At 44.5% G+C, this 18,590-nt stretch overlaps 1 protein-coding gene across 4 annotated transcripts in view; it reads right to left on the bottom strand.

Moving 5' to 3' along the window:
• Positions 1 to 18,590, bottom strand: part of SEZ6L2 (seizure related 6 homolog like 2) — an 88,902-nt gene that overhangs the window by 26,004 nt on the left and 44,308 nt on the right. For all 4 annotated transcript variants that reach the window (XM_088457533.1, XM_088457532.1, XM_088457535.1 and 1 more), the window contains exons 7-10: positions 18,315 to 18,483; positions 13,136 to 13,299; positions 5,628 to 5,822; positions 1 to 57 (exon numbers count right to left, since the gene is read on the bottom strand). The exon at positions 1 to 57 is cut by the window's left edge and continues 82 nt beyond it. In XM_088457533.1, the coding sequence (XP_088313659.1) occupies positions 1 to 57; positions 5,628 to 5,822; positions 13,136 to 13,299; positions 18,315 to 18,483 (585 nt within the window). The remainder of the gene's footprint in view (positions 58 to 5,627; positions 5,823 to 13,135; positions 13,300 to 18,314; positions 18,484 to 18,590) is intronic.

Here is an 18,590-nt window from a genome sequence, read left to right as displayed (position 1 = left end):
GCCAGTCCGGAGACAGGATCACCCCGGCTGGCTCGGAGATCTCCCCCCCACACAGCGCTATGGGATAAAAAAGAGACAGCGTGTTAGAGAGAGGAAATCATGACGGCAGCCGCGCCCTCCCGCAGGACGACCGGAATTATGAGCACACTTGAAAACGTTTTTAAATAATTTCAAAGGAGCTGAGAATCTCAGCAACATCATGTGTGTGGTACGACCAAGCTGGACGTTAAGGACTACAATTCCCATCATGAATTGTTTACTGAACCTCAATATTCTCATTTAAGTAATATAATGTTATAGTACACATGTGATGGAAATATCTGTATAAACAGTGAGTTCTGATGTCATCTCCTATAATCGCTGAGTTCTGATGTCATCACTCGTTCGGAAAACAAGTATTTCAAGCAATAATTGACCCCCTACTATAAGTTATTTCTGTGATAAGGGAGATCAGCATATAACATATCATATAGCCCTGATTTCCATGCACAATCCCAAGGTTCAAGATTTGGCCGTGGAAATAGTTTGTCCCTGTTACTTAGCATTAACCCGTTGCACGGTATGATTCCCTCGCAGTCTGCCGGTGTGTAATAACAAGTCGGCGGTTGACATTCCAATCTTATTAACTACGTGGTTAAAATGACGACATCATTTATGTCAACACCTGCAGAATGTCGACGCTGACAGAATGTCGACATCAGAAATGTTGACGTTTCCAGGCGGTTTAGGGATACCGGTACGGTTAGGGTTGCCACTAAGGACAGGGTTAGTCTTACTGTTACCACTAGGGTTCGGGACAGAAGAAGAAGAAGAAAACCTGCATGCCGAAATTGTTACAATGTCGGCGTAACATCCGTGTTGAAATGCTGAATGTAAAACACTGTGACTGCCTAACTTATATAACAAACCCATTCTGTATGGAAGATGCAATTCTTAGGGGCCTATGTACTAAGCCTAGGAGAGAGATAAAGTACCAGCCAATCAGCTTCTGTCACTTTTCAAACACAGCCTGTAACATGACAGTTAGGATCTGAGTGGTTGGTACTTTACCTCTCACCAAGGCTTAGTACATAGACCCCTTATTCCCTGGGGCTTTATACGTCAATGTCTTTTGGAGAGGATTATTTCAAATACAGAAACGTATGTTAGAGTGAACATAAATGCTGGGGCTTGTAGTGCGCCAAGCTCCTCCGAAATACAGCATCGTAACCTGTGCGCATACACCGCCTCGGCAACAAAGTACCTCTGTATACCATTGTAAAGTGTTGGGATTCTGCAATACAGAAATAAAAAGTGAACAATTTGCCATAAGGCAGGATTTAAGGACTTCCATTGCTTGCTCTCTGTTTTAGGCTAGCCAGCCCTGAGGTTTATTTTCTTCTAGACATTAAAGAGTTAATCGAGAGCCTATAATAGTTACCATGACAACTGGAAATTACTGCGACCCACATATATCTGAACACCTCCCCCAAGATTCCTACGTGGTGCAGTGTGTCAGGAATATCAGCCGATAGCGTACCATGAGGCTGAGAGCAGGCAATGGCCCTACTCTGACATCTGGATGGGTCTCACTGTCCTGCATCTACATATGGGGAAACGCACGCTCACCTACAGACACTGGGTGGGCCTTTTCTGTGAGAGGGGCCTGGAATTACAGCTCTGTGTGCTGGTACACAGAGGCCGTGGTCTAATATGGACAATCTGTATGCTGGTGGTCTGATACAGACAATTTGTATGCTGGTATACAGAGGCCGTGTTCTGATACAGAGAAGCTGTATGCTGGTATACAGAGGCCATAGTCTGATACAGAGAAGCTGTATGCTGGTATACAGAGGCCGTGGTCTGATACAGATAAGCTGTATGCTGGTATACAGAGGCCGTGGTCTGATACAGACAATTTGTATGCTGGTATACAGAGGACGTGTTCTGATACAGAGAAGCTGTATGCTGGTATACAGAGGCCATAGTCTGATACAGAGAAGCTGTATGCTGGTATACAGAGGCCGTGGTCTGATACAGATAAGCTGTATGCTGGTATACAGAGGCCGTGGTCTGATACAGAGAAGCTGTATGCTGGTATACAGAGGACGTGGTCTGATACAGATAAGCTGTATGATGGTATACAGAGGCCATAGTCTGATACAGAGAAGCTGTATGCTGGTATACAAAGGCCATAGTCTGATACAGAGAAGCTGTATGCTGGTATACGGAGGCCGTGGTCTGATACAGATAAGCTGTATGCTGTTATACAGAGGCCGTGGTCTGATACAGATAAGCTGTATGCTGGTATACAGAGGCCGTGGTCTGATACAGAGAAGCTGTATGCTGGTATACAGAGGCCGTGGTCTGATACAGATAAGCTGTATGCTGGTATACAGAGGCCGTGGTCTGATACAGATAAGCTGTATGCTGGTATGTGTCTGTGCCAGCATACACTCTCTCTGTACCAGAATATGGCCTCTCTGTGCCAGCATACACTCTCTCTGTACCAGAATATGGCATCTGTGTACCAGCATACACCAGAATATGGCCTCTCTGTACCAGCATACACTTTCTCTGTACATGCGTAAAGTTCGCAATGCACGTGCGCAAACTAGCTGCTATGATCAGAAATTTCTCTCTCCTTGAACACAGCCAGGTCGTTAGTTTGAGTGACAGAATGAGGCGTTTGTGGGTGGTAACAGGGGAAGGTGCTTGAAAACGGGGGAGTGGAGATCCGAACGCAGGCGTGCCTAATTATGCGAACGGCGTTTTATGGGAGTGCATAATTAACAAAGTAGTGTCATGGCACACGTGACATGGGAGGTTTGTACACTGACCTGATCGTAGTGCTTAAGAGAGGGTATGGTCAACCTTAAGCTCTACGACCAGTTCCGATGGTTACCGATGGTCTCGATTAATCCTTATATGGCCGGAGATGACGTGTAATGCGGACGAGAAGGGGGCGTATTTTTTGTCTTATGGCCGCATCCTCCCCTTGGTCGGCCAGCTAACAATCCGATCTTAAGGGCACAACTTGCGAGTGCATCATTTGCATATGCGGCTCCTTTTCCCTTACGACCGTGCGGCCGCAATGACCGACTCTGAATGAGGTCCATAGTCTCTTTGTACCAGCATACACTCTCTCTGTACCAGCATACACTCTCTCTGTACCAGGACACGGACTCTCTGTACCAGCATAGACTCTCTCTGTAACAGAATACGGCCTCTCTGTACCAGCATACACTCTCTCTGTACCAGGACACGGTCTCTCTGTACCAGCATACACTCTCTCTATACCAGCATACACTCTCTTTGTACCAGGACATGGTCTCTCTGTACCAGCATACACTCTCTCTGTACCAGGACACGGTTTCTCTGTACCAGCATACACACTCTCTGTACCAGGACACTGCCTCTCTGTGCAAGCATTCACTCTCTCTGTACCAGCATACACTCTCTCTGTACCAGCATACACTATCTCAGTACCAGGACACGGCCACACTGAACCAGCATACACTCTCTCTGTACCAGCATACACTCTCTCTGTATCAGCATACACTCTCTCTGTATCAGCATACACTCTCTCTGTACCAGAACAAGGTCTCTCTGTACCAGCATACACTCTCTCTGTACCAGCATAGACTCTCTCTGTACAAGGACACGGTCACTCTGTAACAGCATACACTCTCTCTGTACCAGGACACGGCCTCTCTGTGCAAGCATTCACTCTCTCTGTACCAGCATACACTCTCTCTGTACCAGGACACGGCTTATCTGTACCAACATACACTCTCTCTGTACCAGCACACACTCTCCCTGTACCAGCACACACTCTCTCTGTACCAGCATACACTCTCTCATAACCAGGACACAGCCTCCCTGTACCAGAATACACTCTCTCTATACCAGCATACACTCTCTCTGTACCAGCATACACTTTCTCTGTACCAGCACATGGCCTCTCTGTACCAGCATACACTCTCTCTGTACCAGGACACGGCCTCCCTGTATCAGCATAAACTCTCTCTGTACTAGCATACACTCTCTCTGTACCAACATACACTCTCTCTGTACCAGCATTCACTCTCTCTGTACCAACATACACTCTCTCTGTACCAGCATACACCCTCTCTGTACCAGCATAGACTCTCTCTGTACCAGCATACACCCTCTCTGTACCAGCATAGACTCTCTCTGTACCAGCATACGCCCTCTCTGTACCAGCATACACTCTCTCTGTACCAGCACACACTCTCTCTGTACCAGCATACACTCTCTCTGTACCAGCATGCACTCTCTCTGTACCAGGACACGGCCTCTCTGTACCAGCATGCACTCTCTCTGTACCAGGACACGGCCTCTCTGTACCAGCATACACCCTCTCTGTACCAGCATACACTCTCTCTGTACCAGCATGCACTCTCTCTGTACCAGGCCATGGCCTCTCTGTACCAGCATGCACTCTCTCTGTACCAGCATGCACTCTCTCTGTACCAGGACACGGCCTCTCTGTACCAGCATACACTCTCTGTACCAGCACACACTTTCTCTCTATACCAGCACACACTCTCCCTGTACCAGCATACGCTCTCTCTGTACCAGCATACACTCGCTCTATACCAGCATACACTCTCTCAGTAGCAGGACACGGCCTCTCTGTACCAGCATACACTCTCTCTATACCAGCATGCACTCTCTCTATACCAGCATACACTCTCTCTGTACCAGCATACACTCTCTCTGTACCAGTATGCACTCTCTCTGTACCAGGACACGGCCTCTCTGTACCAGCATGCACTCTCTCTGTACCAGGACACGGCCTCTCTGTACCAGCATACACCCTCTCTGTACCAGCATACACTCTCTCTGTACCAGCATGCACTCTCTCTGTACCAGCATACACTCTCTCTGTACCAGCATACACTCTCTCTGTACCAGCATGCACTCTCTCTGTACCAGGACACGGCCTCTCTGTACCAGCATGCACTCTCTCTGTACCAGGACACGGCCTCTCTGTACCAGCATACACCCTCTCTGTACCAGCATACACTCTCTCTGTACCAGCATGCACTCTCTCTGTACCAGGCCATGGCCTCTCTGTACCAGCATGCACTCTCTCTGTACCAGCATGCACTCTCTCTGTACCAGGACACGGCCTCTCTGTACCAGTATACGCTCTCTCTATACCAGCATACACTCTCTCTGTAGCAGGACACGGCCTCTCTGTACCAGAATACACTCTCTCTATACCAGCATGCACTCTCTCTATACCAGCATACACTCTCTCTGTACCAGGACACGGCCTCTCTATACCAGCATACACTCTCTCTGTACCAGGACACGGCCTCTCTGTACCAGAATACATTTAATATATTTATATTTTCCAATTCTACCAGTAAGGCTGGTACCTAATGCTGACGGCCTTTATCTCTGCCCCTGTTGTTAGCCTTGCCAGTGAAGAAACGTAAATCATGAATAAATATGTGTTACTCTCAATAACAAATATAATCCCTTTTACCACCAATATACTACCCGCAAAGCCAATAAAAGCAGCGTGTTCATATGTAAATATGTTGTATGTAGCGTGGACCAGCGTTTGTGGCGCATTGGATGAGTAATCTGCCGGTATACCCACCACCTCTTACCTTTACACACAGGCTCGCTCTCATTCCAGTGAGGGTCTGTGGGGTCCACACACTCTATGACTGGGGGTCCCTGTTCGAGCATGTACCCCGCATTACAGGAGAATGAGACCAGTGTCCCCGGGGAGAAGAGAGGGTCAGATGTGCTGAAATTACCATGAGCCAAGAAAGGTTCATAACAGCGTGTCTCTGAGAACACTGCAGAGAGAGAGGGAGAGAGAGAGAGAGGGGGGGAGAGGGAGAGGGGGAGAGACAGAGGGAGAGGTAGTGAGAAAGAGAAAGTGAGATGACTACCAGTAGAGGGCGCTCACGTACAAATCACACATCACGTACACATCATAATTCTCAGGAAGACAAATACAGTTAATTTCCTTTATAGATCTCTGTCTGTATTAACTATACTAACCCTAATACTCCCCCTTGTACCTAAACCTAACCATCCCCTCCGGCAGCCTAAGCCTAACCCTCCACCAAGTACCTAATCCTAACCCTAACCTTAAAATTATGAAGAAAGCATAAAAAACATGTCGGCCATTTTTGTGTTGGCCATTTGTCCCTGTCGAACCATTTGTCAGTCGACCTTTTGTACCTGTTGACCTTTTGATTTTGTCAACCTATTGTCTGTCAACCATCTCGTGCCGACCTATCGAGTGTTTATCTAGACCACAGGTTCTCAAACTCGGTCCTCGGGACCCCAAACGGTGCATGTTTTGCAGGTCTCCTGACAGAATCACAAGTGAAATTAGCTCCACCTGTGGATCTTTTTAAATGTGTCAGTGAGTAATGAACACACCTGAGCACCTGCTGGGTGACCTGGAAAACGTTACCTGTGTGGGGTCCTGAGGACCGAGTTTGAGAACCACTGATCTAGACCATGTCAATCTGTAATCCGGATACCCCATCTAATGGCCAGAGTGCCTTCTGATGGTTGGTATACAATGCAGGGTTCCATCTGATGGCCAGTATACAATGCAGGGTTCCATCTGATGGCCAGTATACAATGCAGGGTTCCATCTGATGGTCAGTATACAATGCAGAGCTCCATCTGATGGCCAGTATACAATGCAGAATCCATCTGATGGCCAGTATACAATGCAGAGCTCCATCTTATGGCCAGTATACAATGCAGAATCCATCTGATGGTCAGTATACAATGCAGAGCTCCATCTGATGCCAGTATACAATGTAGGATCCCATCTGATGGCCAGTATACAATGTAGGATCCCATCTGATGGGCAGTATACAATGCAGAGTCCCGCCTGATGGCCAGTATACAATGCAAAGTGCCATCTAATGTCCAGTATACAATGCAGAGTCCCATCACATGGCCAGTTTACAATGCAGAGTCCCATCTGATGGCCAGTATACAATGCAGAATCCATCTGATGGCCAGTATATAATGCAGAGTCCCAACTGATGGCCAGTATACAATGCAGAATCCATCTGATGGCCAGTATATAATGCAGAGCCCCAACTGATGGCCAGTATACAATGCAGAGCTCCATCTGATGGCCAGTATACAAGGCAATGCTAAGAACCTTACCCAATATGCCCAGAAACAGCTGCTTTGAAGTGAGACTCCATCCATGTAAAAATACACAATGACAGCCAGCATATGCCTAACACAGAAGTACTGCTGTTACATAGTTACACATACTTAGCCACGGTGACAGCTATATCCTGTTACATAGTTACACATACTTAGCCACGGTGACAGTTATAACCTGTTACATAGTTACACATACTTAGCCACGGTGACAGTTATAACCTGTTACATAGTTACACATCCTTAGCCACGGTGACAGTTATAACCTGTTACATAGTTACACATACTTAGCCACGGTGACAGCTATAACCTGTTACATAGCTACACATACTTAGCCACGGTGACAGCTATAACCTGTTACATAGCTACACATACTTAGCCACGGTGACAGCTATATCCTGTTACATAGTTACACATACTTAGCCACGGTGACAGCTATAACCTGTTACATAGTTACACATACTTAGCCACGGTGACAGCTATAACCTGTTACATAGTTACACATACTTAGCCACGGTGACAGCTATAACCTGTTACATAGCTACACATACTTAGCCACGGTGACAGCTATATCCTGTTACATAGTTACACATACTTAGCCACGGTGACAGCTATAACCTGTTACATAGTTACACATACTTAGCCACGGTGACAGCTATATCCTGTTACATAGTTACACATACTTAGCCACGGTGACAGCTATAACCTGTTACATAGTTACACATACTTAGCCACGGTGACAGCTATAACCCGTTACATAGTTACACATACTTAGCCACGGTGACAGCTATAACCTGTTACATAGTTACACATACTTAGCCACGGTGACAGCTATATCCTGTTACATAGTTACACATACTTAGCCACGGTGACAGCTATATCCTGTTACATAGTTACACATACTTAGCCACGGTGACAGCTATAACCTGTTACATAGTTACACATACTTAGCCACGGTGACAGTTATAACCTGTTACATAGTTACACATACTTAGCCACGGTGACAGCTATAACCTGTTACATAGTTACACATACTTAGCCACGGTGACAGCTATATCCTGTTACATAGTTACACATACTTAGCCACGGTGACAGCTATAACCTGTTACATAGTTACACATACTTAGCCACGGTGACAGCTATAACCTGTTACATAGTTACACATACTTAGCCACGGTGACAGCTATAACCTGTTACATAGTTACACATACTTAGCCACGGTGACAGCTATAACCTGTTACATAGTTACACATACTTAGCCACGGTGACAGCTATATCCTGTTACATAGTTACACATACTTAGCCACGGTGACAGCTATAACCTGTTACATAGCTACACATACTTAGCCACGGTGACAGCTATATCCTGTTACATAGTTACACATACTTAGCCACGGTGACAGCTATAACCTGTTACATAGTTACACATACTTAGCCACGGTGACAGCTCTATATCCTGTTACATAGTTACACATACTTAGCCACGGTGACAGCTCTATATCCTATTACATGGTTACACATACTTAGCCACGGTGACAGCTATAACCTGTTACATAGTTACACATACTTAGCCACGGTGACAGCTATAACCTGTTACATAGTTACACATACTTAGCCACGGTGACAGTTATAACCTGTTACATAGTTACACATACTTAGCCACGGTGACAGCTATAACCTGTTACATAGTTACACATACTTAGCCACGGTGACAGCTATATCCTGTTACATAGTTACACATACTTAGCCACGGTGACAGCTATAACCTGTTACATAGTTACACATACTTAGCCACGGTGACAGCTATAACCTGTTACATAGTTACACATCCTTAGCCACGGTGACAGTTATAACCTGTTACATAGTTACACATACTTAGCCACGGTGACAGCTATAACCTGTTACATAGTTACACATACTTAGCCACGGTGACAGCTATAACCTGTTACATAGTTACACATACTTAGCCACGGTGACAGCTATAACCTGTTACATAGTTACACATCCTTAGCCACGGTGACAGTTATAACCTGTTACATAGTTACACATACTTAGCCATGGTGACAGTTATAACCTGTTACATAGTTACACATACTTAGCCACGGTGACAGCTATATCCTGTTACATAGTTACACATACTTAGCCACGGTGACAGCTATAACCTGTTACATAGTTACACATACTTAGCCACGGTGACAGCTATAACCTGTTACATAGCTACACATACTTAGCCACGGTGACAGCTATATCCTGTTACATAGTTACACATACTTAGCCACGGTGACAGCTATATCCTGTTACATAGTTACACATACTTAGCCACGGTGACAGCTATAACCTGTTACATAGTTACACATACTTAGCCACGGTGACAGCTATAACCTGTTACATAGTTACACATACTTAGCCACGGTGACAGCTATATCCTGTTACATAGTTACACATACTTAGCCACGGTGACAGCTATAACCTGTTACATAGTTACACATACTTAGCCACGGTGACAGCTATATCCTGTTACATAGTTACACATACTTAGCCACGGTGACAGCTATAACCTATTACATAGTTACACATACTTAGCCACGGTGACAGCTATAACCTATTACATAGTTACACATACTTAGCCACGGTGACAGCTATAACCTGTTACATAGTTACACATACTTAGCCACGGTGACAGCTATAACCTGTTACATAGTTACACATACTTAGCCACGGTGACAGCTATATCCTGTTACATAGCTACACATACTTAGCCACGATGACAGCTATATCCTGATACATAGTTACACATACTTAGCCACGGTGACAGCTATAACCTGATACATAGTTACACATACTTAGCCACGGTGACAGCTATAACCTATTACATAGTTACACATACTTAGCCACGGTGACAGCTATAACCTGTTACATAGTTACACATACTTAGCCACGGTGACAGCTATAACCTGTTACATAGTTACACATACTTAGCCACGGTGACAGCTCTATATCCTGTTACATAGTTACACATACTTAGCCACAGTGACAGCTATAACCTGTTACATAGTTACACATACTTAGCCACGGTGACAGCTATAACCTGTTACATAGTTACACATACTTAGCCACGGAGACAGCTATATCCTGTTACATAGTTACACATACTTAGCCACGGTGACAGCTATATCCTGTTACATAGTTACACATACTTAGCCACGGTGACAGCTATAACCTGATACATAGTTACACATACTTAGCCACGGTGACAGCTATAACCTGTTACATAGTTACACATACTTAGCCACGGTGACAGCTATATCCTGTTACATAGTTACACATACTTAGCCACGGTGACAGCTATATCCTATTACATAGTTACACATAATTAGCCACGGTGACAGCTATAACCTGTTACATAGTTACACATACTTAGCCACGGTGACAGCTATATCCTGTTACATAGTTACACATACTTAGCCACGGTGACAGCTATATCCTGTTACATAGTTACACATACTTAGCCACGGTGACAGCTATAACCTGTTACATAGTTACACATACTTAGCCACGGTGACAGCTATATCCTGTTACATAGTTACACATACTTAGCCACGGTGACAGCTATAACCCATTACATAGTTACACATATTTATCAATGGTGACAGCTATATCCTGTTACATAGCTACACATACTTAGCCACGGTGACAGCTATAACCTGTTACATAGCTACACATACTTAGCCACGGTGACAGTTATAACCTGTTACATAGTTACACATACTTAGCCACGGTGACAGCTATAACCTGTTACATAGTTACACATACTTAGCCACGGTGACAGCTATATCCTGTTACATAGTTACACATCCTTAGCCACGGTGACAGCTATATCCTGTTACATAGTTACACATACTTAGCCACGGTGACAGCTATAACCCATTACATAGTTACACATATTTATCAATGGTGACAGCTATAACCCATTACATAGTTACACATAATTAGCCACGGTGACAGCTATAACCTGTTACATAGTTACACATACTTAGCCACGGTGACAGTTATAACCTGTTACATAGTTACACATACTTAGCCACGGTGACAGCTATATCCTGTTACATAGTTACACATAATTAGCCACGGTGACAGCTATAACCTGTTACATAGTTACACATACTTAGCCACGGTGACAGCTATAACCTGTTACATAGTTACACATACTTAGCCACGGTGACAGCTATATCCTGTTACATAGTTACACATAATTAGCCACGGTGACAGCTATAACCTGTTACATAGTTACACATACTTAGCCACGGTGACAGCTATAACCTGTTACATAGTTACACATACTTAGCCACGGTGACAGCTATATCCTATTACATAGTTACACATAATTAGCCACGGTGACAGCTATATCCTGTTACATAGTTACACATAATTAGCCACGGTGACAGCTATATCCTGTTACATAGTTACACATAATTAGCCACGGTGACAGCTATATCCTGTTACATAGTTACACATACTTAGCCACGGTGACAGCTATATCCTATTACATAGTTACACATACTTAGCCACGGTGACAGCTATAACCTGTTACATAGTTACACATACTTAGCCACGGTGACAGCTATAACCTGTTACATAGTTACACATACTTAGCCACGGTGACAGCTATATCCTGTTACATAGTTACACATACTTAGCCACGGTGACAGCTATAACCTGTTACATAGTTACACATACTTAGCCACGGTGACAGCTATAACCTGTTACATAGCTACACATACTTAGCCACGGTGACAGCTATAACCTGTTACATAGCTACACATACTTAGCCACGGTGACAGCTATAACCTGTTACATAGCTACACATACTTAGCCACGGTGACAGCTATAACCTGTTACATAGTTACACATATTTATCAATGGTGACAGCTATAACCCATTACATAGTTACACATAATTAGCCACGGTGACAGCTATAACCCATTACATAGTTACAAATATGGGATGCGGTTAACATCCTAACAACCCGGATGCCGTCTGCTGGAACCCCAGCATTGGAATCCCGATCATCAACACCGGCGCCAAAAGTCTAACACCGGGATCCTGGCAGATGACACCCCGATCGTAAGGACACCGGGGAAAGGCCATGGAGAGGGGGGGGAGATTTAAGTTTAGGTAGCCCGGGGGGGACTTAGGTTCAGGCACCCCTTCCTTCAGTATTTCATACCGATTCCACAAATACTTAGTCACAGTGACAGTTCTTCAAAATGATATAATTATCATTGTGGAGCCTCATTCTTCTATATTGAGACTTCTTAGGGGCCAGCACCAAAAAGTAAAGACTAATTATACATATAAGATAGCAGTAGATATCATGTAAAAATTCCAAACATTTCCAGGTGAATATTTAAACCACAAATACCTTTTCCTCCTAGAAAATCATATTTATTTTCTGGGGGTTGAGGCATTAGCCGAATTCATGGCAGAGGCATCCGGATAGAATAAAATATTTTATGTAATCAATAAATCTCATCTGTCAGTGAAATCAGATGAGACCAGATCAGGCATGCTGGCGGTACGGTTACATGATAAATAGGTTCACCAATTTAAAAACGTATAGAATTTTCACTGGCGAGAACTGGTAAGAATGTAACGCCATCAGGCTTACTGTTGGCGGGACCCTCTCCTACCTATATATACGGGGAAGCGATAATAAGCCCTATCACCAGTGGAATAAACTATTTTTGCTGTCGGCCGGGCTCCCACCATTTGATAAACTGGTGTCTCGGTACTGAAAATGTGACAGAGATGGTTCTGATTTTGCAGATCTTGTCCCTATTCCCATCAGCTTCTAAGCACCTTACACTCAGCTGCATTACAAACACACTGAGAAATATCTCTGGGTATGGTATAGTATCGGGCGCCAGTGAGCTCATATATAGAGATAGTGAGAGGCCATAATCACCCTCATAGCGCAGGCTGAGAAGCAGGGGTACAGCTGGATTCTCAGAGACAAGCTCGATGTAAAGAGACTGCGCGTCACTCAGGAGACCTCGCTCTGGGGCATCATCGATATCAGAATCATAGATGAGGGGGGAGAGTGTGGAACTGCCAGAGTGGACCACCAGCCTGACAAGAGAGACAGTGTGAGGGAAGGGGTGAGAGAGACAGAGAGAGCGAGAGAGAGACAGTAAAAAGAGACACATCCTGATTGGAAAGGTCACAGAGACAATATAAAAAGATACAGGCGTCTATTCTGCAAAAGTGACGATGTTGCCCAGAATTTTATCGGGCAACATCGTCACGTTTTTTTATGAGTTTTTAAAACTTAAGTGAGCTATTCAGCATTATGTTCTGCAGGGACGGCGGTTGCGGTAACACGCTGTCCCTGCGAAGTTACAGAAGTTATTGTAAACGGTTTCCGAAAACTATACCCTCTGTTTCTGCTAACTGCACATGCTGAGTCATTGCGCTTCCGAACAGTCTCCGTCCCGGCTTCCCGGTGACCGCGGAGGGGCAAGTGCATCTCCAGCCTTTCCAAAGTGATTGACATGTGTATACAGGATTTGTATTAGCCTGTAAACATGTATATTTATGTGCTTTTATATTTCAAATGTATATATACATATAGCACATAAATATACATGTATACAGGCTAATATAAAGCCTGTATACACATGTCAATCACTTTCGGCAGGTTTAACATGCTCTAATTGGACTTACCTGCCGGTGGTCACCGCAAACCAGGCACGGAGACTGGGCGGAGTTACAGGATGCTGCAGGGACTTATGGGAAAATTTCCCTCTGTCCATGCAGTTTTCGGCCAATTTAAATAATTTTCTTCATATAATGCCAATCTAAGATGGCGTTATATAAAGTAATGATTTTTCGAGAAATTTAACACTTCTTGCTATGCTGAATAGCAAAGAGCGTTAAAAGCGCTGCAGAGATCAATGGCTGATCCCTACAGTGCGAGATGGGAATTAGTGGAGAAGATAATTGCGTTATCCCATTGGTGAATAGGAGATTTACAAAAAAAAAATGCGGAAATAATGATTTCTGTATTTTTTATGTAAGATAATCGTTGCTGAATAGACCGCACAGAGAGGTCACAGAGACAGTATAGAGTGATACAATGAGAGGTCACAGAGACAGTATAGAGTGATACAATGAGAGGTCACAGAGACAGTATAGACTGATACAATGAGACGTCACAGAGGCAGTATAGAGTGAAACAGTGAGAGGTCACAGAGGAAGGATAGAGTGATACAGTGAGAGGTCACAGAGACAGGATAGAGTGATACAATGACAGGTCACAGAGACAGTATAGAGTGATACAGTGAGAGGTCACGGAGGCAGTATAGAGTGATACAGTGAGAGGTCACAGAGACAGTATAGAGTGATACAATGAGAGGTCACAGAGACAGTATAGAGTGATACAGTGAGAGGTCACGGAGGCAGTATAGAGTGATACAATGAGAGGTCACAGAGGCAGTATAGAGTGAGACAGGGAGAGGTCACAGAGAAGGTATAGAGTGATACAATGAGAGGTCACAGAGACAGTACAGAGTGATACAATGAGAGGTCACAGAGAAGGTATAGAGTGATACAATGAGAGGTCACAGAGACAGTATAGAGTTATACAATGAGAGGTCACGGAGGCAGTATAGAGTGATACAATGAGAGGTCACAGAGGCAGTATAGAGTGAGACAGGGAGAGGTCACAGAGAAGGTATAGAGTGATACAATGAGAGGTCGCAGAGACAGTATAGAGTGAGACAGGGAGAGGTCACAGAGAAGGTATAGAGTGATACAATGAGATGTCGCAGAGACAGTATAGAGTGATACAGTGAGAGGTCACAGAGGCAGTATAGAGTGATACAATGAGAGGTCACAGAGACAGTATAGAGTGATACAGTGAGAGGTCGCAGACAGTACAGAGTGATACAATGAGAGGTCACAGAGACAGTATAGAGTGATACAGTGAGAGGTCACAGAGGCAGTATAGAGTGATACAATGAGAGGTCACAGAGACAGTATAGAGTGATACAATGAGAGGTCACAGAGACAGTATAGAGTGATACAGTGAGAGGTCACAGAGACAGTATAGAGTGATACAGTGAGAGGTCACAGAGGCAGTATAGAGTTATACAATGAGAGGTCACAGAGACAGTATAGAGTGATACAATGAGAGGTCACAGAGACAGTATAGAGTGATACAATGAGAGGTCACAGAGGCAGTATAGAGTGATACAATGAGAGGTCACAGAGACAGTATAGAGTGATACAATGAGAGGTCACAGAGACAGTATACAGTGATACAATGAGAGGTCACAGAGGCAGTATAGAGTGATACAATGAGAGGTCACAGAGACAGTATAGAGTTATACAATGAGAGGTCACAGAGACAGTATAGAGTGATAAAGTAAGAGGTCACGGAGGCAGTATAGAGTGATACAGTGAGAGGTCACGGAGGCAGTATAGAGTGATACAATGAGAGGTCACAGAGGCAGTATAGAGTTATACAATGAGAGGTCACAGAGGCAGTATAGAGTGATACAATGAGAGGTCACGGAGGCAGTATAGAGTGATACAGTGAGTGGTCACGGAGGCAGTATAGAGTGAGACAGGGAGAGGTCACAGAGGCAATATAGAGTGATACAATGAGAGGTCACAGAGACAGTATAGAGTGATACAATGAGAGGTCACAGAGACAGTATAGAGTGATACAATGAGAGGTCACATAGACAGTATAGAGTGAGGCAGGGAGAGGTCATAGAGACAGTACAGAGTAAGACAGGGAGAGGTCACAGAGACAGCACAGAGTAAGACAGGATGATATAACAGAGACTGTACAGAGTAAGACAGGATGAGGTCATAGAGACAGTACAAAATAAAACAGGGAGCGGTCATAGAGACAGTACAGAGTAAGACAGGATGAGGTCATAGAGACAGTACAGAGTAAGACAGGGAGAGGTCATAGAGACAGTACAGAGTAAGACAGGGAGAGGTCATAGAGACAGTACAGAGTAAGACATGATGAGGCCATAGAGACAGTACAGAGTAAGACAGGGAGAGGTCATAGAGACAGTACAGAGTAAGACAGGGAGAGGTCATAGAGACAGTACAGAGTAAGACAGGGAGAGGTCATAGAGACAGTACAGAGTAAGACAGGGAGAGGTCATAGAGACAGTACAGAGTAAGACAGGGAGAGGTCATAGAGACAGTACAGAGTAAGACAGGATGAGGTCATAGAGACAGTACAGAGTAAGACAGTATGACGTCATAGAGACAGTACAGAGTAAGACAAGATGAGGTCATAGAGACAGTACAAAATAAAACAGGGAGAGGTCATAGAGACAGTACAGAGTAAGATAGGGAGAGGTTATAGAGACAGTACAGAGTAAGACAGGGAGAGGTCATAGAGACAGTACAGAGTAAGACAGGATGAGGTCATAGAGACAGTACAGAGTAAGACAGGGAGAGGTCATAGAGACAGTACAGAGTAAGACAGGGAGAGGTCATAGAGACAGTACAGAGTAAGACAGGGAGAGGTCATAGAGACAGTACAGAGTAAGACAGGGAGAGGTCATAGAGACAGTACAGAGTAAGACAGGGAGAGGTCATAGAGACAGTACAGAGTAAGACAGGGAGAGGTCATAGAGACAGTACAGAGTAAGACAGGGAGAGGTCATAGAGACAGTACAGAGTAAGACAGGGAGAGGTCATAGAGACAGTACAGAGTAAGACAGGGAGAGGTCATAGAGACAGTACAGAGTAAGACAGGGAGAGGTCATAGAGACAGTACAGAGTAAGACAGGGAGAGGTCATAGAGACAGTACAGAGTAAGACAGGATGAGGTCATAGAGACAGTACAGAGTAAGACAGGGAGAGGTCATAGAGACTGTACAGAGTAAGACAGGATGAGGTCATAGAGACAGTACAGAGTAAGACAGGGAGAGGTCATAGAGACAGTACAGAGTAAGACAGGATAAGGTCATAGAGACAGTACAGAGTAAGACAGGATGAGGTCATAGAGACAGTACAGAGTAAGACAGGGAGAGGTCATAGAGACAGTACAGAGTAAGACAGGATGAGGTCATAGAGACAGTACAAAATAAAACAGGGAGAGGTCATAGAGACAGTACAGAGTAAGACAGGGAGAGGTCATAGAGACAGTACAGAGTAAGACAGGATGAGGTCACAGAGACAGTACAGAGTAAGACAGGGAGAGGTCATAGAGACAGTACAGAGTAAGACAGGGAGAGGTCATAGAGACAGTACAGAGTAAGACAGGGAGAGGTCCTAGAGACAGTACAGAGTAAGACAGGATGAGGTCACAGAGACAGTACAAAATAAAACAGGGAGAGGTCATAGAGACAGTACAGAGTAAGACAGGATGAGGTCACAGAGACAGTACAGAGTAAGACAGGGAGAGGTCACAGAGACAGTACAGAGTAAGACAGGAAGAGGTCATAGAGACAGTACAGAGTAAGATAGGGAGAGGTCATAGAGACAGTACAGAGTAAGATAGGGAGAGGTCATAGAGACAGTACAGAGTAAGACAGGAAGAGGTCATAGAGACAGTACAGAGTAAGATAGGGAGAGGTCATAGAGACAGTACAGAGTAAGACAGGGAGAAGTCATAGAGACAGTACAGAGTAAGACAGGAAGAGGTCATAGAGACAGTACAGAGTAAGATAGGGAGAGGTCATAGAGACAGTACAGAGTAAGACAGGGAGAGGTCATAGAGACAGTACAGAGTAAGACAGGATGAGGTCATAGAGACAGTACAGAGTAAGATAGGGAGAGGTCATAGAGACAGTACAGAGTAAGATAGGGAGAGGTCATAGAGACAGTACAGAGTAAGACAGGAAGAGGTCATAGAGACAGTACAGAGTAAGATAGGGAGAGGTCATAGAGACAGTACAGAGTAAGACAGGGAGAGGTCATAGAGAGTACAGAGTAAGACAGGGAGAGGTCACAGAGACAGTATAGAGTGAGACAGGGAGAGGTCACAGAGACAGTATAGAGTGAGGTAGGGAGAGGTCACAGAGACAGTACAGAGTAAGACAGGATGAGGTCATAGAGACAGTACAGAGTAAGACAGGGAGAGGTCACAGAGACAGTATAGGGAGAGAGACCTGTCGTTGTCCTCATCCAATGAGACCCTCTCAAAGTGCAGGTGAAGTCGCTGTCCCTCTGATGCCTCAATTAGCCAATGGCAGCTCAGGTTGTTGGCATGGTTTGCAGTGACATCAGGTGACACAATGCGTCCAACAGTGGCGTTACGTATTACACCCCCACAGGCCGCTGGGGAAATATATACAGGATATCGTGTTATCCAACTGCTACTATCATCATCATCATATCTATCTATCTATCTATCTATCTATCTCTCTCTCTCTCTATATATATAT

This window comes from Taudactylus pleione, unplaced genomic scaffold, assembly GCF_031769625.1.
Source record: "Taudactylus pleione unplaced genomic scaffold, aTauple2 ptg000762l, whole genome shotgun sequence".
In the NCBI taxonomy this organism is placed as follows: domain Eukaryota; kingdom Metazoa; phylum Chordata; class Amphibia; order Anura; family Myobatrachidae; genus Taudactylus; species Taudactylus pleione.
Note: the sequence above shows the minus strand (reverse complement) of the source record. Positions and strands in the feature narration are given on the sequence as shown.